The 27,021-nt window shown below is 41.8% G+C and overlaps 1 protein-coding gene and 1 long non-coding RNA gene across 5 annotated transcripts in view; one reads left to right on the top strand and one right to left on the bottom strand.

The window, feature by feature from the left end:
• LOC131200522 (cytochrome P450 2J2-like) overlaps positions 1 to 15,507 on the top strand; it is a 37,683-nt gene extending 22,176 nt beyond the window's left edge. For 2 of the 3 annotated variants that reach the window (XM_058187382.1, XM_058187383.1), the window contains exons 3-9: positions 76 to 225; positions 424 to 584; positions 3,317 to 3,493; positions 4,762 to 4,903; positions 7,684 to 7,871; positions 11,604 to 11,745; positions 15,278 to 15,507. In XM_058187382.1, coding sequence (XP_058043365.1) covers positions 76 to 225; positions 424 to 584; positions 3,317 to 3,493; positions 4,762 to 4,903; positions 7,684 to 7,871; positions 11,604 to 11,745; positions 15,278 to 15,462 — 1,145 coding nt within the window. In that variant the 3' untranslated portion in view covers positions 15,463 to 15,507. The remainder of the gene's footprint in view (positions 1 to 75; positions 226 to 423; positions 585 to 3,316; positions 3,494 to 4,761; positions 4,904 to 7,683; positions 7,872 to 11,603; positions 11,746 to 15,277) is intronic. The other variant, XM_058187384.1, reaches the window with a different exon arrangement.
• The window catches only part of LOC131200529 (uncharacterized), a 59,902-nt gene extending 33,773 nt beyond the window's left edge, over positions 1 to 26,129 (bottom strand). Inside the window, exons 1-3 of one of the 2 annotated variants that reach the window (XR_009155642.1) lie at positions 25,882 to 26,129; positions 23,624 to 24,463; positions 20,937 to 22,069 (exon numbers count right to left, since the gene is read on the bottom strand). This is a non-coding gene — a long non-coding RNA (uncharacterized LOC131200529). Of the gene's footprint in view, positions 1 to 20,936; positions 22,070 to 23,623; positions 24,464 to 25,881 lie in introns of those variants that run through there. The other variant, XR_009155643.1, reaches the window with a different exon arrangement.
• Positions 26,130 to 27,021: the final 892 nt, after the last annotated feature.

Genomic DNA, 27,021 nt, shown 5'->3' on the forward strand with positions numbered 1-27,021 from the left:
GGCATGAGTGACTGTTATGACTTTTAACGTGAATGTTATCAGGACTCACTGATCATTGTCTACTGATGCCCACAGGAATTATACTTTCCAATGGCCACAACTGGAAACAGCAGCGACACATTGGCGTCACTTCTCTGCGGAAGCTGGGCCTGGGGAAGAAAAGCATTGAGCATCAGATAGAAGACATAGCTCAGACACTGGGGGAGATCTTTAGGCAAACAAAAGGTCTGTAATTTGGAGTAACGACAATGGTTCAAGTCTGTCTGAAAAAATATCTTCTATTCTCTACTCTACTCTACTCTACTCTACTCTACTCTACTCTACTCTATTCTCAGTATTTCAAGTAAAAAGAGATACATTTGTATTTGATTTTAAGAAGTTATCCTCTTTATGAAATTCATTATAAAACATCTTCATTCGCAGGACAGCCATTTGACCCTACATTTCAAATACAACATGCAACTTATAACGTCATCTGTTCTTTGACTTATGGATATCATTTTGCTCCTGAAGATGAAAACTTGCAGAAGTTCATTCAAGCCCTTGAAATTATAGTGAAATTCCCTGGCGACTTTTTCCATTTGGTGAGTTATCTTTTCTATTGAAAGAGATAAAGCTCCCCAAACAATGTTTTTCTATCAGCATTTTCATGTCATTCTGAACGTCGGGCATGGAGGGAGCCTTGTGTCGTGTCCCACCCCTCACTCCCACGAACGAGTCAAGGAAGTCGGTGACAAACTTGGCAATGAAGCCTCTGCAGCTTGCCAAGTCCCTTCGAGGGTTATCAGGGCAGGCAGGAGACCAAGTTGTGACTCCAGCAATAGGGTCCGGTATCAGCAAACTCGATAAGACTTTGCTTGACTCAAGGTTGGAATGCCAAAAGCAGGTCCTTTATATAGGCTGTGGGGTGTGGCTCCATGACTCAGCATTTATCCAGGCCTGCCCCTCCCTTCCTTCTGCTGGTGTCGCCTCTCAGATCTCCGGAAGCGAGGATCACCCACCCTGAATTGTCTTCAGCTGGATCTGCTGGCAGTTTCTGGGAAAGGGAGGGGTCAGAGGGAGTAGGGCCAAGTAATTCCAGCACCTGGCTGACGTCCTGCTCTGACGGTTGAGCCAAAGGAACACACGCTATATGAGTAAGGTTTATCGGGCTTGTCCTTTCACTCTTGGAATCCTCTCCGGGCATGGGGCCAGGGCCGGGGGCTGGAGGCATGACAGGCCATTCATCTTCATTATCAGACTCGGAGTCTGATAACAGGCCTGGTTGGAGACAGGAGGGGCCCGGCTGAGGAGAGGACGAGTCACAAACACCTTGATAATCACCTAATGTACTTCTCTCCCCAGTAGGTGTGGGTGCCCTTGAGACAGTCTTGACTCCTGGATAAGTCTTTGCAAGTTTGCCTTTCAATATTTCAGGAGTGGTTTGCCATTGCCCATTTTTAGGGTTGAGAGAGAGAGAGACTGACCCAGTGCCACCAGTTGACTTAGTGCTTGTGTTGGAACTAGAACTCAGAGTATCTCAGCTTCTAGGCTTTTGCATTAACCACTATACCAAAGTGGTTCTCTCCATGAAGGAATCCATCATTTCAGTATCACCAGCGTAGCAAAAAAATAAAATAAATCATTTCTGGCGTAGTCTAAAGATCTCATTACTTAATACACTGTCAAATTATTTACAAAATCTGCACTACTATTAATCTTCTCATCGTTCCCATCACCCATCTCCTCCTGCTTATGACTGTATGACTGTTTGTTTGTTTGTTTGTTTGTTTTGTCACACAGTATATGTAAGCATAAGCATGAAATAACTATACAGTATATAAGCATATATATAAGTATGAGTATGTAATAACTATATTAATTGGATATAATGAAAGGAAACAATAGGACAGGAACGGTAGGCACGTTTGTGCTCTTATGCACGCCCCTTACAGACCTCTTAGGAATGGGGTGAGGTCGATAGTAGACAGTTTTTGGTTGAAGCTTTGGGGATTTTGGGAAGAGACCACAGAGTCAGGTAGTGTATTCCAAGCATTAACAACTCTGTTACTGAAGTCATATTTTCTGCAATCAAGATTGGAGCGGTTAACATTAAGTTTAAATCTATTATGTGCTTGTGTATTGTTGTAATTGAAGCTGAAGTAGTCTTTGACAGGAAGGACATTGTAATAGATGATTCTATGAGTTAAACTCAGGTCATGTCGAAGGCGGCGTAGTTCTAAATTTTCTAAACCCAGGATTTCAAGTCTGGTGGCATAAGGTATTTTGTTGTATTCGGAGGAGTGGAGAACTCTTCTTGTAAAATATTTCTGGACATGTTCTAATGTATTGATGTCAGAAATGTGGTATGGTTTCCAAACAGTCGAGCTGTATTAAAGAATTGGTCTAGCAAATGTTTTATATGCTCTGGTTAGTAGTGTAGTGGTTTTGGAGAAGAAGCTACGCAAGATTAGGTTTACAACTCTGAAGGCCTTTTTTGCGATGTAGTTACAGTGGGCTTTGGCACTAAAATCATTTGATATGAAAACTCCAAGATCTTTAACAGGGTGGGAGTCATCAATAAGGTAATGTCCATCAAGCTTGTACTTAGTGTTTAGGTTCTTTTTTCCAATATGTAAGACTGAGCATTTGCTGGTTGAGATTTGGAGTTGCCAAGTAACCTTGTTGCTTGTATCTTTATGATTTATATTGATATTGATTATTTCCTGATTGCTTATTTGTACCCTATGACTATCATTAAGTGTTGTACCTTAAGATTCTTGATGAACATGTATTTTCTTTTATGTACACTGAGAGTATATGCACCAAGAAAAATTCCTTGTGTGTCCAATCACACTTGGCCAGTAAAAAATTCTCTTCTCTTCTCTTCTCTTCTCTTCTCTTCTCTTCTCTTCTCTTCTCTTCTCTTCTCTTCTCTTCTCTTCTCTTCTCTTCTCTTCTCCTCTCCTCTCCTCTCCTCTCCTCTCCTCTTCTCTGTAGTTAATTTATTAACCTGGCTTGTGAATCCTGTTGATCCAATGTATTAAATCACAGCTCAGTTAGCCATAGATAACACAATAAAAGAATTTTATAATACCTTCCTAATATTTTATCTGCCTCTAACATTATCTGTTTTCTACAAGAATTTGGAAACAGAGCTTTTCTGGAGGATTTTTGAGGTCTGACCCCATGTATTGTGTGCCATATTTTAATGTGTTTGTTAATATTTTTGTTTGGTTGTAAAGTACTGCCTATTATACTGTGAGCCGCCAAGGCTCTTCTCTAATTGTGGTGGGAAATAAATAATAAATAACTTTTCCTCTTCTTTTTCTATTAGATGTATAATGTGTTCCCACGATTAATGAGCTACCTCCCAGGCCCTCACAAGGAGGCCCTGGCTTCTGTGGATTTGGTTGTCCCTTTTGCAAAGCAGGAAATCGAGAAACACAAGGAATCCCGCACTTTGCACGAGCCACAGGATTTCATTGATTACTATCTTCTTCAGATGGAGAAGGTATGGACTTACTATGGTTCAATACAAGAGCAAGGAATTGGTACATCCCTTGCAGGGGTGGGTTATACTTACTTTTACTACTGGTTCACAACGGGAGCACGCGCATTGAAGCTTCTGCGCATGTGCAGGTCATCCATAATGACGTCCGGGCGGGTGGGCGGAGCCTCCCGCCGCTTTTACTTCCGGTTCACAAGAACCGGACCAAACCGTGAGCAACCCACCACTAATTCCTTGCTATAAATAAAGAGGAAGGGCTACTGAGATTGTCTTCATTGGATTTTTCTTCTTTCTTTATGCAACTCCTAATTAGATTTAGCACCTGCTAATTTCAGATTGTTTCTAAATAAATAAGAACTATATTGTACCTCTGCAATCTTAGACTCTCGTTAAAAGGTAAAGGGTAAAGGTTCCCCTTGCACATACGTGCTAGTCATTACCGACTCTAGGGGTCGGTGCTCATCTCCATTTCAAAGCCGAAGAGCCAACGCTATCCGAAGATGTCTCCGTGGTCATGTGGTTGGCATGACTCAACACCAAAGGTGCCCGGAACGCTGTTCCCTTCCCACCAAAGGGGGTCCCTATTTTTCTACTTGCATTTTTTACATGTTTTCAAACTGCTAGGTTGGCAGAAGCTGGGACAAGTAATAGGAGCTCACCCCATTACGCGGCACTAGGGATTTGAACCGCTGAACTACCAACCTTTTGATCGACAAGCTCAGCGTCTTACCCACTAAGCCATCGTGTCCCTTAGACTCTCGTTAGATAGGGATAACAATTTGTGTAGGGAAATAGAAATTCATGTTTGTCATCCTGTCTTGTTTGTCCTCTACTCATTTCCCCTTTTTTTTCCTCCTCCCCAATGTTTCCAGAAAAACATTGATTTGTTTTTTTAGAAGCAATATTTTATCAATTTAAAGTTACTTTAAAGATACCAGGTCGTCTTATTTGCAATTATATGGCATCAATCTTGAGTGTACCATTAGTTTGATCTCCAGATTCAAGGTATACAGGCTTAGTACTGGCCCAGACTTAAAATAAAAGGTAATGAATTCAAGTCCTTCCAAAGCTAAATCTCTCTTTGATCTTGGCTGCTTTAAGATAGTGTCATAGTGTGAACCTATCACTTTAATTGTTACTCTCCTGCAATAATTTTCCTATATAACCACAGGAGTATATTTATTCTAATGACTTGTGGCACACAGGGAAAAATAATCACAAAAAATCTGCAGAGAATTATTGTAATTTTCATTTTCCATTTTAAACATCAGAGCAGGAATGACCCCGACTCTACCTACAGTGAAGAGAACCTGGTTCAGTGTATTCTTGATTTTTTTTCTGCTGGAACAGACACAACCTTGACTACTATGAAGTGGGCACTGCTCCTCTTAACAAATTATCCGGACGTCCAAGGTGAGTAAAATCTAGGCTGTGTGAACAAGGACCTTTCTCAGGTTCTAAAACACAGAGGAATTATTTAAAAATACTCTTCGTAATAATTTTCCTGTGTAGATTCTTGACCTGTGTAGATTCTATAAACAGGAGGATGAACTTAGCAGGTTTAAAAAAAAGCCAAGAATGCACATATAGAGATAGTCATCTTTGGATCCTCAATAAAACATTGAGTGATGAACTGAAAGCTGAACTTCGGTACAGATCTAAAACATTTAACGTACTTTAAATGCGGAAGTCTACCAAGCTGTTACTTGTTTCTGGCCTAAATTGTGTATACAAGACCAAATTCAGTAAGATAATAAACATAGGAAAAAATCAAAATGGTGAGCATGAACAGATGTATGATACAAGGCTCCCTGCTATGGAGATAAGGGATGGGAGCATTGTGGGATATTCCTTGCCACTTGGGGCACCAAATAAACTCCTCCATCTTCTCCTTAACCGTATCTTCTCCCTGCCCTACTACTGCCTTTTCTGCTACTTGACTAAAAGTTGGAGAGACCAAAGTGGGATGGTTGCAGCAAAGGGGTTGAATCAGTGGTGAAATCCAATTTTTTTTTACTACCTGTTCTGTGGGTGTGGCTTGGTGGGCATGGCAGGGGAAGGATACTGCAAAATCTCCATTCCCACTCCGCTCCAGAGGAAGGATACTGCAAAATCCCCATTCCCTCCCCACTCCTGGGGAAGGTATTTGCCGGTTCTCCGAACTACTCAAAATTTCTGCTTCCGGTTGTCCAGAAACTTTCAGAACCCCTGGGTTGAAGGTGTAGTGAAGACGGGAGACCAAAGAAGCTTGGAGCCTACACGAAGGCTACTTTATGTTTCTCAGACCCTCTTGCCCGAGTCAGAGACCAGAAGGATGTGTATGTATATGGTCCCCTCTCTGGTTGTCTGGGAGTATATTAAGTGTGTTTGGGAATTGTGCAGAGTGAGGATTCCCATTTGCACTGAGAGTGACAGCTAGTGCTACAGGAGTATTCTTCCTCCCCCTTATCCATTGAATAGTTGGGTGAGTCTGTATGACTAGCCAGCTTTTGATATGATTGACCATGGGAGCTGTGGGAATTGGGGCTGAGTCAGGATGAAATGCTCCCGGTTCGGACCGGATCGGCTGATCCAGTAACAATAGCGGCAGGTGATTTGGAGAACTGGTAGCAAAAATCCCTGCCCCTCCCCCCCAATGCCCAGCTGAGCCATACGATTGTAAGAGGCTTTTTTTTCTACTTTTAAAAGCATTTTTTAAACAACCTTTTCAGCCGAAGAAGTTGTTAAAAAAATGCTTTTAAAGGGTTAAAACAAGGCTCTGACAATCCCAGCTGAGGCTTTTTTTTTTTACTTTTAAAAGCATTTTTTAAAATAGAATAGAATAGAATAGAATAGAATTTTATTGGCCAAGTGTGATTGGACACACAAGGAATTTGTCTTGGTGCATACACTCTCAGTGTACATAAAAGAAAAGATACGTTCATCAAGGTACAACATTTACAACACAATTGATGATCAATATATCAATATAAATCATAAGGATTGACAGCAACAAGTTATAGTCATACAGTCATAAGTGGAAAGAGATTGGTGATGGGAACTATGAGAAGATTAATAGTAGTGCAGATTCAGTAAATAGTCTGACAGTGTTGAGGGAATTATTTGTTTAGCAGAGTGATGGCCTTCGGGAAAAAACTGTTCTTGTGTCTAGTTGTTCTGGTGTGCAGTGCTCTATAGCGTCGTTTTGAGGGTAGGAATTGAAACAGTTTATGTCCAGGATGCGAGGGATCTGCAAATATTTTCACGGCTCTCTTTTTGACTCGTGCAGTATATGGGTCCTCAATGGAAGGCAGGTTGGTAGCAATTATTTTTTCTGCAGTTCTAATTATCCTCTGAAGTCTGTGTTTTTCTTGTTGGGTTGCAGAACCGAACCAGACAGTTATAGAGGTGCAAATGACAGACTCAATAATTCCTCTGTATTATTGGTAATATATATTACCATTATTGGTAATTAATTATTGGTAATAATTCCTCTGTATTAAAGGTAAAAAAGCTGAAGCCTACTAGGCAAAAAATGGGGGGTGTAGGCAAAAAATGGGGGGGGGAGGTGGAGAGAGAGAGAGAGAGAGCAAGGAAGGAAGGAAGGAAGGAAGGAAGGAAGGAAGGAAGGAAGGAAGGAAGGAAGGAGGGAAGAAAAAGGAGAGGAAGGAAGGACTACAAACCTGGCACCAGACGCAGCTTCAGAGGATAATCCAGAGCTGGAAGGGACCTGGAGGTCATCTAAATAATAAAAATAAAAATCGAAATAAATAAATCTAGTCGAACCCTGCTCCAGCAGGACATTGTTAATGAGTCTTTTGATCCCCCAGTGACATAGCCATGCCCACCCTGTCACATGACCACCACCACCGAGCCACGCCCACCAAGCCACATCCACAGAATCGGTAGGAAAGAAATTTAGTTTTCCCCACTGGGCTTAGTCCACAGTGTTGTGCTGGTTCAGTTCCTTTCTTGAACACCAATCCCAACTAGTGGAGATCAGGAGTAAGAGGTCCAGCCCACGGTTGCCTCTTTGTGTCACAAAGCTCTGCAGCACATCTTTAATCTGCTCTCCTTCATGATACTCAAAAGGAGGAGGAGATTACATTTCATGCCCTAAAGGCTGTCCTATATCCTAAGGATTAAAATTCAGAAATAAACAAATGAATAAATATGGAAGATTCTTTTTTTTATTATTATTATTTTATTTCTAGAGAAAGTCCAGAAAGAGATAGAAGATGTGTTTGGCTTCTCACGGTCAATTTCCTACCAGGATCGGAAGAAGCTGCCCTATACCAATGCTGTGATTCATGAAATGCAGCGTTTCAAATACGCTTTGCTAATTGGGCTTCCCAGACAAAGTACAAAGGATGTGAAGATGAGGGGTTACCACATTCCAAAGGTGAGGAACAATGTTCAGGCTGCATTGCGGTAGTCCAGCACGGAGGGAAAAGCAGAATATGGTGCTTGGACAGAAGCTCTTTATTTAGCAATGGCCAATAGTCAAACTATTGGGCAAAAATAGCAAGCTATTGTGGGGTGACAATTACAGCTTAAAATCAGGGGTGAAATCTAAAAATTTTCCCTACCGGTTCTGTGGGCGTGGCTTAATTGTTGGGTGTGGTTTGGTGGTCAGGTGACTGAATGGGCATGGTCAATAATAACAAATAATAAAAATAATTTTATTTATTTATTTACATTTATATCCCGCCCTTCTCCGAAGACTCAGGGCGGCTTACACTATGTCAAGCAATAGTCTCATCCTATTTGTATATTTATATACAAAGTCAACTTATTGCCCCCAACAATCTGGGTCCTCATTTTACCTACCTTATAAAGGATGGAAGGCTGAGTCAACCTTGGGCCTGGTGGGACTTGAACCTGCAGTAATTACAGGCAGCTGCTGTTAATAACAGACTGCATTAGCAGTCTGAGCCACAGAGGCCCATTTAAATTAAAGTATACAATTAAAGTATACAAAACTTGGGAGGCCCCGATCTACCTTCTTTAAAAACAGACCCCGGTCTACCAATTGCCTTTCACTGACAGACACCGGTCTACCTTCTTTGAAAATAGAGGAACCCCTTGCTGCCTATAGTGCTGATCAGCTGTAGTGCGGCCCTTTGAAGTGCCGTGGCAGTCATTTAAGGCCGTTTGCAGCTGTATCACCACCGAGAGCTTCAGGGACAGAGAAGAGGGACAGCGAGGCGTGGGCAGTGGGAGGGCGGCAGGGATTTTTGCTAACGGTTCTCTGAACTACCTGCTCCCATCACTACTGGATCGCGCGATCCAGTCCGAACCGGGAGCATTTCACCCCTGGTTAAAATCCAAATAGCTCTCAGTTTTAAAGGTAGAACCTTAAACGACTAGCCTTATGGTGCAACCAAAACAATCTGGAACTGAACACACTCAAAACTGTAAAAATGGTGGTAGACTTTAGGAGAAACCCTTCCATACTTCCACCTCTCACAATACTAGACAACACAGTATCAACAGTAGAAACCTTCAAATTTCTAGGTTCTATCATATCACAAGATCTAAAATGGACAGCTAACATCAAAAACATCATTAAAAAAGAATGTTCTTTCTGCGCCAACTCAGTAAGCTCAAATTGCCCAAGGAGCTGCTGATTCAGTTCTACAGAGGAATTATTGAGTCTGTCATTTGCACCTCTATAACTGTCTGGTTCAGTTCTGCAACCCAACAAGAAAAACACAGACTTCAGAGGATCATTAGAACTGCAGAAAAAATAATTGCTACCAACTTGCCTTCCATTGAGGACCTGTATACTGCACGAATCAAGAAGAGGGCCGTGAAAATATTTGCAGACCCCTCACATCCTGGACATAAACTGTTTCAACTCCTACCCTCAAAACGACGCTATAGAGCACTGCACACCAGAACAACTAGACACAAGAACAGTTTTCCCCCGAAGGCCATCACTCTGCTAAACAAATAATTCCATCAACACTGTCAGACTATTTACTGAATCTGCACTACTATTAATCTTCTCATAGTTCCCATCACCAATCTCTTTCCACTTATGACTATAACTTTGTTGCTGGCAATCCTTATGATTTATATTGATATATTGACCATCATTTGTGTTGTAAATGTTGTACCTTGATGAATGTATCTTTTCTTTTATGTACACTGAGAGCATATGCACCAAGACAAATTCCTTGTGTGTCCAATCACACTTGGCCAATAAAAATTCTATTCTATTCTATTCTAAATGTTTTATATTTATCCTAGGAAGATAATAAGAGTCTAAGACTGTGATGGTGAACGTATGACACCCAAGCTCAGCTCCCACCAGAAATTGTCAAATGGGCCGTTTCTGGCCTCCGGAGGGCCTCCGGGGGAGGGAGGTTGTCTTCACCTTCCCCAAACTCCTAGAGAGGCTCCGGAGGCTGGGGACAGCAAAAAACAGGCCTTCTAGTCCCGCTGGAAGTTGGCAAATGGACCGTTTCTGGCCTCCGGAGGGCCTCTGGCAGGTGGGGGTGGGGAAGGTCATTTTTGCCCTCCCCAGACTCCTAGAAAGGCTCTGGAGCCATGTGAGAGAGAAAAACGGACCTATCAGGCCATCACGTGCCAGGAGCAGGGGGGATGCCTATGCATGCACAGGGGCGGGGCGCATAGAATGATGGGTGTGGGCACACGCAACCCCCCCCCAGCCCCACTCCTGGCACGCGATGGCAAAAAGGTTAGCAGTCACTGGTCTAAGGCTGAATTTAAGTTCATAATTAAAGTCATGCCTGGTCATGTTTCTTTGTCCTCTTCTTGGGGCAACCTGGAGTCATAAAGAAATATGCATCCAGATCTCTGTTTTAGTGGATGGAAAGGAAGAAAGGAAGCTAAGCTGTTGAGTAGTTAATGCTACTCTGGAAACAGCTCTGGAAATAAACAAATAGGGGTCCATAAAGGCAAGCTAAAACCATAGGTTTGACCAATATTGTTTGAACTTTTCTGCCTGTTTCCCTTATGAAACTGCTGTATTCTGCAACCCGACAAGACAGACACAGACTTCAGAGGATCATTAGAACTGCAGAAAAAACAATTAATACCAACCTGCCTTCCATTGAGGACCTGTATACTGCACGAGTCAAAAAGAGGGCTGTGAAAATACTTACTCACATCCTGGACTAAATTGTTTCAACTCCTACCCTAAAAATGACACTATAGAGCACTGCATACCAGAACAACGAGACACAAGGACAGTTTCTTCATGAACGCCATCACTCTGCTAAACAAATAATTCCCTCAACACTGTCAAACTATTTACTAAATCTGCACTACTATTAATCTTCTCATCGTTCCCATCATCCATCTCCTCCCACTTATGACTGTATGACTGTAGCTTTGTTGCTGTTGTGGCTCCAGCCCCCGAACCTGGCCCCATGCCCGAAAGTGACTCTGAGAGTGAGGGGGAAGGGCTGGTAAGGCTTACCTCAGGAGCACCGATTCCTTTGGCCTGGCTCCAGGAGCCAGAACCAGGCCAGTCGGAGAACGTAATGAGGCTGACATCCCCTGATTCCTCCCTTTCTCAGGCTACGTCTACAGACGCAGCTGATAACCATACTAATCAAGCCTGGACCAACCCGCGCTTCAGAAGATTAGAGAGGCGGCGTCATCAAAAGGATATATAAGGAGCTTAGGGATTGCTCTCACTTCTATGGGAAGCAAATTAGCTGAACCGTGTCAAAGTGAGCTGAAGTCTTAATCTATTTGAACTTTTTGGCAGGCAGCTGCGTTTTCTCAGCCAGGACTGATAGGAGCCGTGTAACCACTGGCTGTAAGCCAGCTCATTACTCCAAAGTGAGGATGGAGACAGAACAGTTGCTTGTATCCTTATGATTTATATTGATATTGTTTCCTGATCGCTTATTTGTACCCTATGACTATCTTTAAGTGTTGTACCTTATGATTCTTGATGAATCTTTTATTTTATGTACACTGAGAGCCTATGCACCAAAGACAAATTCCTTGTGTGTCCAATCACACTTGGCCAATAAAGAATTCTATTCTATTCTATTCTATTCTATTCTATTCTATTCTATTCTATTCTATTCTATTCTATTCTGTTCTGTTCTGTTCTGTTCTATTCTATTTAATCATCTCTTTTTCTTAACAGGGGACCATTATCGTCCCAGACCTGCGCTCTGTTCTTCTTGATCCTGAACAATGGGAGACACCTGAAGAATTCAACCCAAATCACTTTTTGGATAAGGATGGGAAGTTCCTCAATCGAGAAGAGTTTCTGCCATTCGGACTAGGTACATCCATGAGCCCAAAGCAGATTATAACATATATAATTGAGCTAAGGCCTCTGGTGGCTCAACGGACTAAGTCTGTCTGTTATTAACACAGCTGCTTGCAATTACTGCAAGTTCAAGTCCCACCAGGCCCAAGGTTGACTCAGCCTTCCATCCTTTATAAGGTAGGTAAAATGAGGACCCAGATTGTTGGGGGCAATTAAGTTGACTTGTATATAATATACAAATGGATGAAGACTATTGCTTAACACATTGTAAGCCGCCCTGAGTCTTCGGAGAAGGGCGGGATATAAATTCAAATAATAAAAAAAAAAAGGCCAAGTGAGCCAAGCCTGGCAACTAATGCTAAAATTAACAACAACAACAAAACCATGATTTCAATGTGTAAGGAACTAGAAGAAAATCAAGAAAGTGATAGTTCCACTAATGGGACCAGATGTCAAGAAAGTGACAGGTTCAGGGAGAAAGCCGAACAGCCTAATTTCTTCTATGCATCTGTTTTTATGCAATTGGAGGAAATTGCCCAACCTATCAAAAGCAGCACTGAGGGAGATAGATAGAACCGGTGCACAAATCAAATAGTCAAGGAAATGATAAGACAACACCTATCCACCCTGAAAGGGAACCAATAACCTGGACCAGATGATATTCATCCCAAGGTTCTAAAGGAGCTGGCAGATATAACCTTGGAGTCACAGAATATAGTCCTCTAAAGCAGGGGTCTCCAACCTTGGCAACTTTAACCTGGGAAACTTGAATTCTGGGAGTTGAAGTCCTCCAGGCTTAAAGTTGCCAAGGTTGGAAACCCCTGCTCCAAAGCTCCTGTACCATAAGGTAAAGGTAAATGTAAAGGTTCCCCTCGCACATACGTGCTAGTCGTTTCCAACTCTAGGGGGTGGCGCTTATCTCCGTTTCAAAGCCGAAGAGCCAGCGCTGTCCGAAGACGTCTCCGTGGTCATGTGGCCGGCATGACTCAACGCCAAAGGTGCACGGAATGCTGTTCCCTTCCCACCAAAGGTGGTCCCTATTTTTTTTACTTGCATTTTTACGTGCTTTCGAAACTGCTAGGTTGGCAGAAGCTGGAACAAGTAACGGGAGCTCACCCCGTTACACGGCAGCACTAAGGATTCAAACCGTTGAGCTGCCGACCTTTCAATCGACAAGCTCAACGTCCTAGCCCCTGAGCCACCGCATCCTACCTGTACCATAAAGGAACTACCAAATGAAAGTGGGGGAAATGGATGGCAGAAATGATAGGCTTATCAATACCTGGGGAAATCCTGGAAAAGATCATCAAGTAAGCACCTAGAAATGAAGAAGGTGATCCCTGTATGCCATGATGTGGTTGTTAAAAACAGATTGTGCCGGGCAAGCTGTCTTTCATAAAGTGACTACATTAGTGGACCCGCAAAATGCTGTAAACATAGTATGCTTGGACTTTGTTTCATCTACAGTGCAACGTGCATGCATGGGAGAGCAGCTGACGGTCTACTATTTGTAAGATAATAAAAAATGTAGGATAGATATTGCAATTGGCTGACCAACTATACCCAATGTCTAGTGCTGAATGGTGAGAAGGAGACCGCTCTCTTGTAGGCCCACCTGTGGACAAACATACCATAGTGTAGCCCCGTGATGGCAAACCTATGGCACGTGTGCCACAGATGGCACATGGAGCCATATCGGTGGGCACTTGAACTCAGTATGGGACTGGAAGTTGGCAAATGGGCCGTTTCCGGCCTCCAGAGGGGCTGGGAAAGGCCGTTTTTGCCCTCCTCAGGCTCCTAGAAAGGCTCTGGAGCCTGGGGAGAGCAAAAAAATGGGCCTTCCGGTCCAGTGGTGAAATCCAAATTTTTTTACTGCTGGTTCTGTGGGTGTGGCTTGGTGGGCGTTGTGTGGCTTGGTGGGCGTGGCAGGGGAAGGATACTGCAAAATCTCCATTCCCACCCCACTCCAGGGGAAGAATCCTCAAAATCCCCATTCCCTCCTCATTCCTGGGGGAAGGATATTGCAAACTCTCCATTCCCACCCCACTCTGGGGCAAGCCAGAGGTGGTATTTGCTGGTTCTCCGAACTACTCAAAATTTCCGCTACTGGTTCTCCGAACTGCTCAAAATTTCCGTTACCAGTTCTCCAGAACCTGTCAGAACCTGCTAGATTTCACCCTTGTTCCGGTCCCACCGGAAGTCAGCAAACAGGCCATTTCCAGCCTCTGGAGGGCCTCCAAGGAGGATGGGGAAGGCCGTTTTTGGCCTCCTCGGGTTCCTAGAAAGGCTCTGGAACCTGGGGAGGGTGTAAAAGGGGCCTACTGGGCTCACCGGGCCATAAGCGGGGGAAGCGTGGGGAGATCCACGCGTGCATGTGCGGGGGGGTGCAGGGTGCATAGAATTATGGGTGTGGTCACACACGCATGCAAACCCCCCCCCCCGCTCTTCATGTTTTTGGCACACGATGGCAAAAAGGTTAGCCATCACTGGTGTAGCCTTTGAAATTTTATTTATTTATTTATTTATTTAATTAATTAATTAAACTTTTATACCGCCCTTCTCCCGAAGGACTCAGGGCGGTGTACAGCCTTCATTTAAAACAATTAATATACACACTAAAATAACAATTAAAAAGCTTATTCAATAAAAGGCCGAAATTAAAACCGTCCAATTGACCATATAAAATACCCAATAAAATTACAATTGAAAAATTTAAAATTTAAAATTTAGAGTTTAAAAATCAGGCCAGTCCCGCTTGGATAAATAAATAAGTTTTCAGTTCCCGGCGAAAGGTCCGAAAGTCAGGCAATTGGTGTAAACCAGGTGGAAGTTCGTTCCAGAGGGTAGGTGCTCCCACAGAGAAGGACCTTCCCCTGGGGGCCGCCAGCTGACACTGCTTGGCGGACGGCACCCTGAGAAGACTCTCTCTGTGAGAGCGTACGGGTCGGTGGGAGGCATGTGGAAACAGCAGGCGGTCCCGTAAGTACCCGGGCCCTAAGCCATGGAGCGCTTTGAAGATGGTAACCAAAACCTTGAAGCGCACCCGGAAGACCACAGGTAGCCAGTGCAGACTGCGCAGGAGTGGTGTTTCCCGGGAGCAACGTGGTGCTCCCTCAACCACCCACTGCATTCTGGACTAACTGAAGTCTCCGAGTGCACTTCATGGGTAGCCCCATGTAGAGAGCATTGCAATAATCCAGGCGAGAAGTGACGAGAGCATGAGTGACTGTGCATAAGGCATCCCGGTCAAGAAAGGGGCGCAACTGGCGGACCAGGCAAACCTGGTAAAAAGCTCTCCTGGAGACGGCCGTCAAATGGTGGACTTTTGAGGATAAGCTGTATTAAATTCCTCCCTTAAGGCCTGTTCACGAACAGAGGAAACCGAAAAAAGAACCCGAGGGATTGACCCTGATAGAAGTTACTGGGATTCAATTTGGAAATCTCTTTTCACCGTTACAATTTTTTTCCCCAGATTTCCTTGCTAATGGGTATACTCTGGAGAAGAGATTATTATCGGCTTCATCCGTGCTTTGTCTCATCTACAGGTCTGCGTTCCTGTGTGGGAGAGCAGCTGGCAAGAATCGAGGTCTTCGTCTTTCTGACCAACCTGTTGAGGGCCTTCAGCTTCCGGTTGCCTGAAGGAGTGAAAGAACTCAACGAAGCACCTGTTGCAAAGCTGATAACGCATCCACAGCCTTACAAACTGTGTGCTATTCCCATACAGGCTTAAATGTATAAAAACAACATTTAAAAAAGCATAAAACTAATTACAGAATGGTTATTCGGTGTGGTAAATGTAAATGTTTACTTTGCGCCTACTCACTTTTTTGTTGTTGTTGTTTACATTTATACCCCGCCCTTCTCCGAAGACTCAGGGCGGCTTACAGTGTATAAGGCAATAGTCTCATTCTATTTGTATATTTTTTACAAAGTCAACTTATTGCCCCCAACAATCTGGGTCCTCATTTTACCTACCTTATAAAGGATGGAAGGCTGAGTCAACCTTGGGCCGGGCTTGAACCTGCAGTAATTGCAGGCTTTGTGTTCTTAATAACAGGCCTTACCAGCCTGCGCTATTCACCGGCCCTTAATAACAGGGGTGAAATCCAGCAGGTTTTGATGGAGAACCGGTAGCAGAAATTTTGAGCAGTTTGGCAAACCGGCAAATACAACTTCTGGCTGGCCCCAGAGTATGGTAGGAATGGAAATTTTGCAATATCCTTCCCCCAGGAGTGGGGAGGGAATGGAGATTTTGCAGTATCCTTCCCCTGCCATGCCCACCACCCCATGCCCACCATGCCATGCCCACGGAACCGGTAGTAAAAAAATTTGGATTTCACCACTGCTTAATATGCTGTTTTGCCTCCTTTTATTCTGCATTGCAACTTCTTCAACCTATTAACAATTAACATAAAAAACATCATCAAAAAAGGACAACAAAGACTGTTCTTTCTGCGCCAACTCAGAAAGCTCAAACTGCCCAAAGGAGCTGCTGATCCAGTTCTCTACAGAGGAATTATTGAGTCTGTCATTTGCACCTCTATAACTGTCTGGTTTGGTTCTGCAACCCAACAAGAAAGACACAGACTTCAGAGGATAATTAGAACTGCAGGAAAAATAATTGCTACCAACCTGCCTTCCGTTGAGGACCTGTATACTACGCAAATCAAGAAGAGGGCCGTGAAAATATTTACAGATCCCTCACATCCTGGACATAAACTGTTTCAACTCCTACCATCAAAACGACGCTATAGAACATTGCATACAAGACACAAGAACAGTTTTTTCCCAAAGGCCATCACTCTGCTAAACAAATAATTCCCTCAACACTGTCAAACTATTTACTAAATCTACACAACTATTAATCTTCTCATTGTTTTCATCACCAATCTCTTTCCACTTATGACTGTATGACTATAACTTTTTGTTGCTCTCATTAAGGGTTAAATTGCAACCTATGACCATCATTTGTGTTGTAAATGTTGTACCTTTGATGAAGGTTTTTTTTTCTTTTTCTTTTATGTACACTGAGAGCATATGCACCAAAACAAATTCCTTGTGTGTCCAATCACACTTGGCCAATAAATTCTATTCTATTCTATTCTATTCTATTCTATTCTATTCTATTCTATTCTATTCTATTCTATTCTATATTGCTGGGGTCAGACAATGCACCTAACCAGGTCAATGGAAGACCAGGAGGTCGTGTATGAAAAAAATTGCTAAATTTGTTCTGTTTTCCCTTTGTTTCATTTGAGAAATATGTTGTCGTGTCCCACTCCTCCGCTGACGGCCGGGTCAGGGAAATCCGAATCAGGCGTGTCTCTGCAGCTCTGCCAAAGTCCTAGCAAAGTCCTCAGGGCAGGCAGGAGACCAGAAAGTGACTTCAGCAAGATATGTTTAGACTTTGCCTGACTCAGAGAATGCCAGAAAGCAGGTCCTTTATATAGGCCATGGGGTGTGGCTCTATGACTCAGCACTTATCCAGGCCTGCCCTTCCCTTCCTTCTGTTGCCTCCGTCTATCAAGTCTTCTGACGCGAGGGTCACTCCAGTCTGCAGCTGTTGGCAATTGACCTCCCTCAGGCTCACATGCTGTGGAGGAGGGGGAGGGGTCTAGTTGCTCCATTTGCCTGGGCATGGAGCCAGAGCTGGGGGCTGGAGATACTTCCTCCTCTTCAGCCTGTCTGGGCATGGAGCCAGGGCTGGGGCCGGGAGGCATACTAGGACATTCCTCCGTGTTCGGAAGCAGATAAGAAGGCCCCGGCTGTGGTGAGATCGGACGAGACACAACATATGCCAATAAAATATGCCAATAGCACATATTTCCATTTAGTCTTAGTATCATTTTTCAGTTTTAATAAAGTTGTCTTATGGGCGTCATGTTAATCAGTCAGAGCAAATTTCATAGATAGTCCAAAATGAAACCATGCTTTAAGGTGAAATGCTGCTGACAGAATTAACAGAATCTCAGTACAGAACAACCGCAAGAGCAACCAACACACTTTTCATTCCATACATACAGTCGTGGCCAAAATTGTGGAAACCTTTTGGGAAAAGTGTATTTTCTAAAACTAGCTAATAATGCCACTTTTTTTTTTAGTAGTACCATAAAATTATATATCAATGGAAAGATAATTTAATCAAGACCGTAATGCAATAAGCTTTATGAAGGATTTGCTATTAGAATAGCAGTTACAGTATAAAGAAGAAAAGGGAAACAGGTAGAAAAAAACTAGATATACAAAAATTATCCCAATAGAAAAAATGAGATATACAAAAATTATCACCATGTCAGTGAATACTTAGTTGGGTAACCTTTACCATGAATTGCGTCCTTACAATGTCTTCCTATGGAGCGAACCCAGTCTTTTTGTTCTGGAGCTGTTATCATGTGAAACCAAGATTGAATTATGGCTTCTATCAACTGGGTTTTATTGCTGGGTCGCTTCTGACTAACAAGTTTCTTTAGTCGGCTCCATAGATTTTCAATTGGCTATTTCCAGGCTATTCCAGCAGTGAAATAGGATTATTTTGAAACTCAAAAAAAAAAAAAAAAAGTGGTGTTATTAGCCATCAAACCTCAAAAATACACTTTTCCCAAAAGATTTCCACAATTTTGGCCACTACTGTAGGTTTCAACCTGGACTGGATCCAAATTTATTTATTTATTTATTTATTTATTTATTTATTTGTCAAACACAACAGTATATATAAGTATAAGCATGAAATAACCATATGAATTGGATACAGTCAAAGGAAACATCAGGACAGAAACGGTAGTCACGCGGCTTCCTGCATACCTGCTTCCTCTAAAGCTGGCTGAGGAACTCTGGGAGTTGAAGTCCACAAATCTTAAAGGGACCAAGGTTGGAGACCCCTGCCCTAAAGCCCTCTGTGGATACAGCTTCATCATTTTCTCTACAACCTTCCCCAAATGAGAAGTTTTCCAAGTATTGCTCCAGCTGTATTTTCTGGAAATTCCTCTCCCAAATTCTATAATAATTCAATACCTTCCTCTGAATCAATGCCAAGAATGTGGTCCTTGCAGTGTAATTCTGCCTAGCAGCTTTGTTATCCTTATATCCTGGAGATTGAATAGGTACCTAACTGAAGGATCTACCATACTTCTGTGACGTTCCCCAAATGGCTCCTGGAAACCAGTTGGATCTGAATGATATGATCTAAATAGAGATGTGGGTGATAACAGCAGGTTTTCTGGTATAAGGAAAGTGATCTGACCATAAGTGATATTATTGTCCTTGAGGTTCAGTCACGATAGCTCAGAAAAACCAGAACAAGCATGTGTTGCCCTCAGTGCGAGGATCACGATACCTTTGGTTTTGTCTTGGTGGCCATGAATTTCTGAGTGACTCAGATCCGGCTATGGAGGCTTAGAATGTGACGTTTCTGATTATAATAAGACTGGATGAATTTACCAACATCAGGATAATAGAATAGAATAGAATAGAATAGAATAGAATAGAATAGAATAGAATAGAATAGAATAGAATAGAATAGAATAGAATAGAATTTTTATTGGCCAAGTGTGATTGGACACACAAGGAATTTGTCTTGGTGCATATGCTCTCAGTGTACATAAAAGAAAAGATACATTCATCAAGGTACAACATTTACAACACAATTGATGGTCAATATATCAATATAAATCATAAGGATTGACAGCAACAAGTTATAGTCATACAGTCATAAATGGAAAGAGATTGGTGATGGGAACGATGAGAAGATTAATAATAGTGCAGATTCAGTAAATAGTTTGACAGTGTTGAGGGAATTACTTGTTTAGCAGAGTGATGGCCTTCGGGAAAAAACTGTTCTTGTGTCTAGTTATTCTGGTGTGCAGTGCTCTATAGCGTCGTTTTGAGGGTAGGAGTTGAAACAGTTTATGTCCAGGATGCGAGGGATCTGCAAATATTTTCACGGCCCTCTTCTTGATTCGTGCAATATACATTTCTTCAATGGAAGGCAGGTTGGTAGCAATTATTTTTTCTGCAGTTCTAATTATCCTCTGAAGTCTGTGTTTTTCTTGTTGGGTTGCAGAACTGAACCAGACAGTTATAGAGGTCAAAGTCCTGGATAGTGGGGAACGAATTACAGCAGCAGTACTCACAAAGCTTATACTTGATTCCTTAGTTCTCTGAGATGTTCATTTCCATCTCTCTTCCCCTGTCACGGCTATTATAAGAGCTGAAATCATGGCTGGAGAATCATAAACCATGGCATACCTGATTTTCATGGATCTTCATCCCAGACAAACTAAAAAAAAAACTAGAAGGCTACAGCATTATACTTTCAGAATGCAAGGTTTTATTAATAGACTATAGCTTTACAATAGAATAGAATTAGTTTATGTGTTCATATTTCCTGCCTGGTTTACCTGGTAGAACTGACATGAATCTTACAAGTCTGAAAGTACAAATCTCCTGTCGTTTCCTTTACAAATCAAGGAATTAGGAAGGGCCCTTTCTGAATCTCTTGCCCTGCCTTCTATCCATAGGTGGGTTATGCCCCCTCTTATGTGACTTTTCACTAGGCAACATCTATTTGATCCACCTCTCAAGGTTCTTTCGCACATACAGGGTTGAAATGCTACCGGTTCACTCCGGTTCGGGCGAACATGGTAGTGATAAAAATTACCGGTTCAAGCGAACCGGTAGTTTAAAAAAGCTACCGGTTTGGTTGAACCGGTAGTTTAAAAAGCTACCGGTTCCTCTGAACTGGTATTTCCGATGATCAGCTGTGCCACGGGGTTTAGATTTGCTAGAAAGCAGGAAATCCTAACCCTAACCGGTTCAGATTTCACCATTGCACACATACCATTACACCTATGGCCAATATGATCAGTTGACTTTGCTGAATTACAATCATGATGCATTTTTGCTTTTTATTAAATCTCAGTCTTTTCCTTGTTTTTTGTTTAATTTCTGTACCCATTTATCTATTTGCAGTGTATATCATAAAAACATTAAACAATTTAAACAATACAGAATAAAGGCATATGGTTGCTCAATAAAAGTATTGCCATAGGTGCTAAAGTAGCCAAGAAATGGGGCCCTTACTACGTGATCTCAGGCCTGGGCATATCACCAGGTCATATAAATGGCCAGCAGGGTCAGGGCTATCCTAATCTCTTGTGGGAGAATGTTCCAGAGGATAGGAGCTTCACATGCAGCTACATTACATCACATTTTTTATTTTATTTTTATTTATTTTATTTTGTCACAACAATATATGTAGGTATCATACAAAAAGATTATATAGTAAATAAACACATATATGAGTAAATATAAGGAGGTATAAGCGTATATATAGGAAGAAGAAAAGAAAAACAATAGGACAGGAACGGTAGGCACGTTTGTGCGCTTATGCACGCCCCTTATGGTCCTCTTAGGAATGGGGTGAGGTCAATAGTAGAAAGTTTTTGGATAAAACTTTTAGGATTATGGGAAGAGACCACAGAGTCAGGTAAAGTATTCCAAGCACTGATGATTCTGTTACAGAAGTCATATTTTCTGCAATCTAGATTAAAGCGGTTGACATTAAGTTTAAATCGATTAGTTGCTCTAGTATTATTGCAATTAAAGCTGAAGTAGTCTTTAACAGGAAGGACATTACAATAGATGATTCTATGAGTTAAACTTAGGTCTTGTCGAAGGCGACGGAGTTCCAAGTTTTCTAAGCCTAGGATTTCAAGTCTGGTGGGATAGGGTATTCTATTGTTTTCAGAGGAATGCAGCATGCAGCATCTGATGAAGATGTCACTTAGCCTGGTAATGAAACATTTGGAAACTAACCCACAAGCTCGGAGAACAAACCTTCTCCCTCATCCTACACCCGAGCTACAGATATTTGCCACTATTGCAAAGCTACATTTTACTGCAGTTGAAACTTCCTAATATTTTTTTCTAACTGGGAGGCTGATTTGTGTTGAGCCAGGCTCTTGAAAGGCTTCACATATTTAAGTGTTGCAAAATCGTTATGGCCACTCCCACTATGACTCTTTGTTGGATAGTTTTCTGACTTTGACATTGGGTTGGATTGGGATTTGGATGAACAATCCATATTGTGAGATGACATCTGAAAACTGAAAAAGCCTAATCGCAGAGTATGCTCAGGTATTCTGTCTGGGTCCATGGATAGGGTCTTCAGCCAGTAGTTGAATACTAGGGAAGGACTAGGGGAGACATGATAGCAGTGATCCAATATGTAATATCCAATATCCAATATCCTAGAAGGACTAGGGGAGACATGATAGCAGCCTTCCAGTATCTCAGGAGCTGCCACAAAGAAGAGGAAGTCGGGCTGTTCTCCAAAGCACCTGAGGGTAGAACAAGAAGCAATGGGTGGAAACTGATCAAGGAAAGAAGCAACTTAGAACTAAGGAGAAATTTCCTGACAGTTAGAACAATTAATAAGTGGAACGACTTGCCTGCAGAAGTTGTGAATGTCCAATACTGGAAATTTTTAAGAAAATGTTGGATAACCGAGATGGTGTAGGGTTTCCTGCCTGGGCAGGGGGTTGGACTAGAAGGCCTCCAAGGTCCCTTCCAACTCTGTTGTTATATTATATAATATAATGCTGTTGATATAATTTACTTGGACGTCAGTAAAGCATTTGATAAAGTAGACCATAACCTACTACTAGATAAAGTAGAAAAATGTGGGTTAGACAGCACCACCACCAGATGGATTCGTAACTGGCTGACCAACCGCACTCAACGTGTAGTCCTCAACGGAACTACATCCACATGGAGGGAAGTATGCAGTGGAGTACCCCAAGGCTCTGTTTTAGGCCCAGTACTCTTCAACATCTTCATCAATGACTTGGACGAGGGGATAGATGGGGAACTCATCAAATTTGCAGATGACACCAAGCTGGCAGGAATAACCAACACTCCAGAAGATAGGCTCAAGTTACAGAAAGATCTTGACAGACTTGAACATTGGGCGCTATCTAACAAAATGAAATTCAACAGTGAAAAAAGTAAGGTTCTACATTTAGGCCAAAAAAACAAAATGCACCAGTACCGTATATGTGGTACCTTGCTCAACCGCCAAAGAGGTTGTAGAAAAAATGCTTTTAAAAGCCTCTGACGATCCCAACTGAGCCGCACGATCATCAAAGGCTTTTTTTTAACGTTTAAAAGCATTTTTTGGGCGAAGAAAAAATGCTTTTAAAAGTAAAAAAAAACACCTCTGTAACGGTCTTGTAACCACAGTTACAAGATAGGGCGCAAAACATAAAATGTGAGGACAGTCGTAAGTATGAGGACTGGTCCAAAGTGCAAGGATCCATCAAAAATTACTTTTTCAGTCCTCTGAGTAGTCCCTATACACATAGGGACTACCCAGAGGGCTGAAAAAAGTGATTTCTGACAGGTCCTCGCACTTATGACCAGTCCTCGCACTTATGACCAGTCATCATTTATGCCTGTTGCAGCATTTTTAACAACCATCTCACTCATTTCACAACTGAGGTGCTTCAAGTGACTGGGTGGGCGTGGCCAGGTGGTCATGTGACATCGCTTCTTTGCCCTAACGACATTTTGCTGCAAAGGTCGTAAGTGTGAAAAATGGTCATAAGCCACTTGTTTCAGTGCCATTGTAACTGTTGTAAGTCAAGGATTACCCGCACAAAAATACAAAAAGCTTCTTTGCTTGTCAAAAGCTGCCCTAAATACCAATCATTAGATTAGAAATACCTGCAAACTGGACTTACAAATCAGGCAGGATGCCCTAGCACCTTGAGGAATTAAAATAATTAAAATGCAATGATAACTATCAGCAGCCAACTCTTGCTCATACAGTGAAACCCTTTAGAAGAGAGGTCTCCTTCCCCTTTAAGAAAGTCAAGCAAAAAAAAAAAAAAAACCTCTGAGAAGCTCCGGAACCGGAAGTAACTGCCAAGAATGTAATAAGGGTTAATGGAGAGGCAGTTTCTGTAAGCAGGGCAATAAAGATTAGGCTAGGAAACAAGAATGTTGTAATTCCTTGCAGGATTAACCCTGTAAAGTAGGGGGAAAAAACAAAATGAGATTTCTTCTTATAACAGGTTCTCCAAACTGCTTAACTACTTAACAACCGGTTCTACCGAACTGGTGCGAACTGGTAGAATCCCACCACTGTGGAGTAGGTAATATCTCTGGGATCCACAAGATTCTCCTTTATATTCAGATGGATTTTAGGGATGTATGATACACAATTATTTTAAAATAATTCTGGGATAATATTACGTTAGGGAATAAAATGGATTACAGAGCCCTTATTATTATCATTAATTATTATTTTAAATCTCTGTTATTTGAGTGGCACATGGTCCCAGTTAACCTCATTAACCCGAATTAATATGATGAAATCTTTTTGACAAAGTACCAGGACTAGTCAAACAGAGCGTTAAATGACATGTTGTTATTACTTTCCCATCAACAGAGTCTATAAAACAGAAAGAAAAGCATCAGATAAAAGAATATATCCACCTCCAGATCGACCAGAAAGTCTCAAAGGTTTAAAACACACACACACAGCAGGATAATGATGACAACGGGGACAATTTTTTTTGTTTTGTTGTTTGCTCTGCTGATTCTCTTCTTCCTGAGACAACTTCGGACTCGAAGACATCTGCCTCCCGGTCCTGTGGCTCTACCTCTCGTTGGGACCTTGTGGGCTTTCGGGTTTCAGCTTCGTGAAGATTATTTCCACAAGGTATTTCATTCTAAAGAATCAAAAAGTAGTTCACAATTTTGTCTTTGTACCCTAATTATAGACAAATGGATTAACCTAGTAAAATATTCCATATTTATATATATGTATATTTTATGAATACATCCAAACGATGTGTGAATCATTCCTATTGATCCAATTTACCACAATATTAGTATTCTTTATCACATTTATCAAATTTAAATAATCTGCTTTATATTATTTAAACATACATTAAAAAGAAAATGCCTAGCATCTATAAACCTTTGATCTTTCTATTATTTTTTATTCTATAGCAAAAAAAAAATCCCCTATCTAATTTATTTCTGCTTCTACAATCTACCTTAATATTTAGAAGGCAATTCTTTCTATCCATCATCTCTTGCCCTCTTTAGTGCTTCAATTCTTATCCATTTTTTTACCCGTTTCCCACACTCCTCATCTTTATCTCTATCTTCATCTGTATTTAAACATTTCTCCCAATACATTCTTAAATTGCCACTTCTCCCACATGCCTGCCCATGTCTCAATCTCCTTATGAACGATATCTTCCTGTCTGTACATTTGCTGAGTTATCCGTTTTGTTTTCTTCAATCTTTCTTCCTTTATCAGTCCTGTTTTTTGCTCCAGTCCTTGATTTATTTGTTGATTTGGCCAATTCCTCTTTTTTCCCCAGCTCCTTTTGCTTGCCGTTTATCTGGTCTTTCTCTTCATCGAGCATTTGCTTCATTTGCTCATTTTTCTGATCCATATTTGTTCCTTGTTCATATTCAATTTGCTAGTTTTTTTCCATCTTGTCTTTCTATTGCTTCCACCATTTCAAGGGCGATTTGATCTATATTTATGGTTCTTTGTAAAGAACCATTTTCTCATCTATACCATCCATTAAAACTTTAATGCTTTGGAACATCAAGGTCACCTCATGAAAAAGCCCACTCATGTCCACAGCTGTTCCTTCAACTCCAGTCATAATAGTGGTAAACATTCTACAATAAAGAGTCTCTGTCCAGTTCAAAATAAATCCAAAGTTATAGGAGTACAGTTTATCTTCCAATCATCAAAAGATGGCACTCTCCTCTCAAAATTCAATGCTGCCTTTTTTTCCCAGCAGATATTAATTACAGTCGGAAGCCATTTATTTCAAAACAAACTCAATTATTTCCATGAGTCAAGCCCAGAATTTAAATTAACCAGCAACCAGTTCCAGGAATTAAAATGCCTTTTCAGAATAACACCAAGCCAAGCCAAAATCCAGTATTCAATGCTTAAAAGAAAACACTCTTATTTCTTCCTTATTCCAGTATTTTCCAGGGCTGAATCAATAGTTCAAAGTGCCCATTAGCCACTAAAGTGATTGTTTTGAATGTCTTTTTTTCCCCAAGATCATTTCTTTGGGAATAACTTTCAGGCAGAAATCAAGCTTAATCTCACCTGTTCCTCTACTCACTCCTGTGATGTCTTTGTTGATTCAACTGCCCCAGCTTTGAGGCAGTCATGATGGTCGCTGCTGCTCCTTGCCTTTGGGTTAGAGGGTTTTCCCTGGGTCAAGCAGGAGAGTTGCAGCTCTCCATGACCTCCAAGGTGTCTCTCTGTCCTTTCCCTCCCCCAGGGTTTTGGCTCCTTTCAGACCCCTCTGAGAAGGAGAATTCAGCGTGGGATCGAGGAGCTGCAATTCCTGCTGCTGATGTCACTGTGACGTAAATTGGAAGTCTGATTTTAATTAAGTTTCTTAAAGATTTCCTGCCAGAACATTTCAGGTGAAACCTGCTCAACAACTTTTCACAGAGCAGGATGTTAAATAATGGAGTTGAGGAACCAATACTTCAGAGAGAGAGAGTGTGTATGGTTTCCCCTTCACTCTGCTCAAATGGAGACTAGACATCCCTCTGTTGAAGTTATATTCCTGTGGTGGACAATAAATGAAATTTGATAGCCTAAATGGCCCCTTCTAATTCTGCAATTGCATAATGATTTCAAAAACTTTTCTGGATCTGAGTTCTGAAGAGTAACTTCTATTTTAGATAATGACTCATATGTAGCCGGTTGGAGAAGAAAGGAATAGAACACATTTCTCTGCTTTCTGTGTGGTATAGTATGACCTAGATATTGGTAGTTTATAAAGTCTAATTTAACTACCTCTCCACTTCTGGCATGTTCTCCTGCACGGAGGCTCCTAGCAATATAAGATACCTAACTTTTTAATGCTGATTTCAGCAATACTTTTCAAGAAACTGTGTGTCATGCAGTGTATCACTTTGTTGGGCAACGCTGCTGATGGTATTATCATACACTAATTATATTTCTCCAATAGACGCTACCAAGGGAGGGTTCTACTTACCTTTATTACCAGTTTGCAATGAGACCACGTGTGTACACTTGCTTTGATCACACGCACATGCATTTCTGAGCATGCGCTGAAGCTTCTCCGCATGCGCAGATTATCCTTGATGATAGTCGTGGCAGGTGGGAGGAGCCTCCCGCCCGTTCTACTACCGGTTCTATAAAACCAGACCGGACCGGGAGCAACCCACCACTGGACGCTACCATAATTAGTTATCGTGTGCTAAATCA

This window comes from Ahaetulla prasina, chromosome 6 (genome assembly GCF_028640845.1).
Source record: "Ahaetulla prasina isolate Xishuangbanna chromosome 6, ASM2864084v1, whole genome shotgun sequence".
In the NCBI taxonomy this organism is placed as follows: Eukaryota; Metazoa; Chordata; class Lepidosauria; order Squamata; family Colubridae; genus Ahaetulla; species Ahaetulla prasina.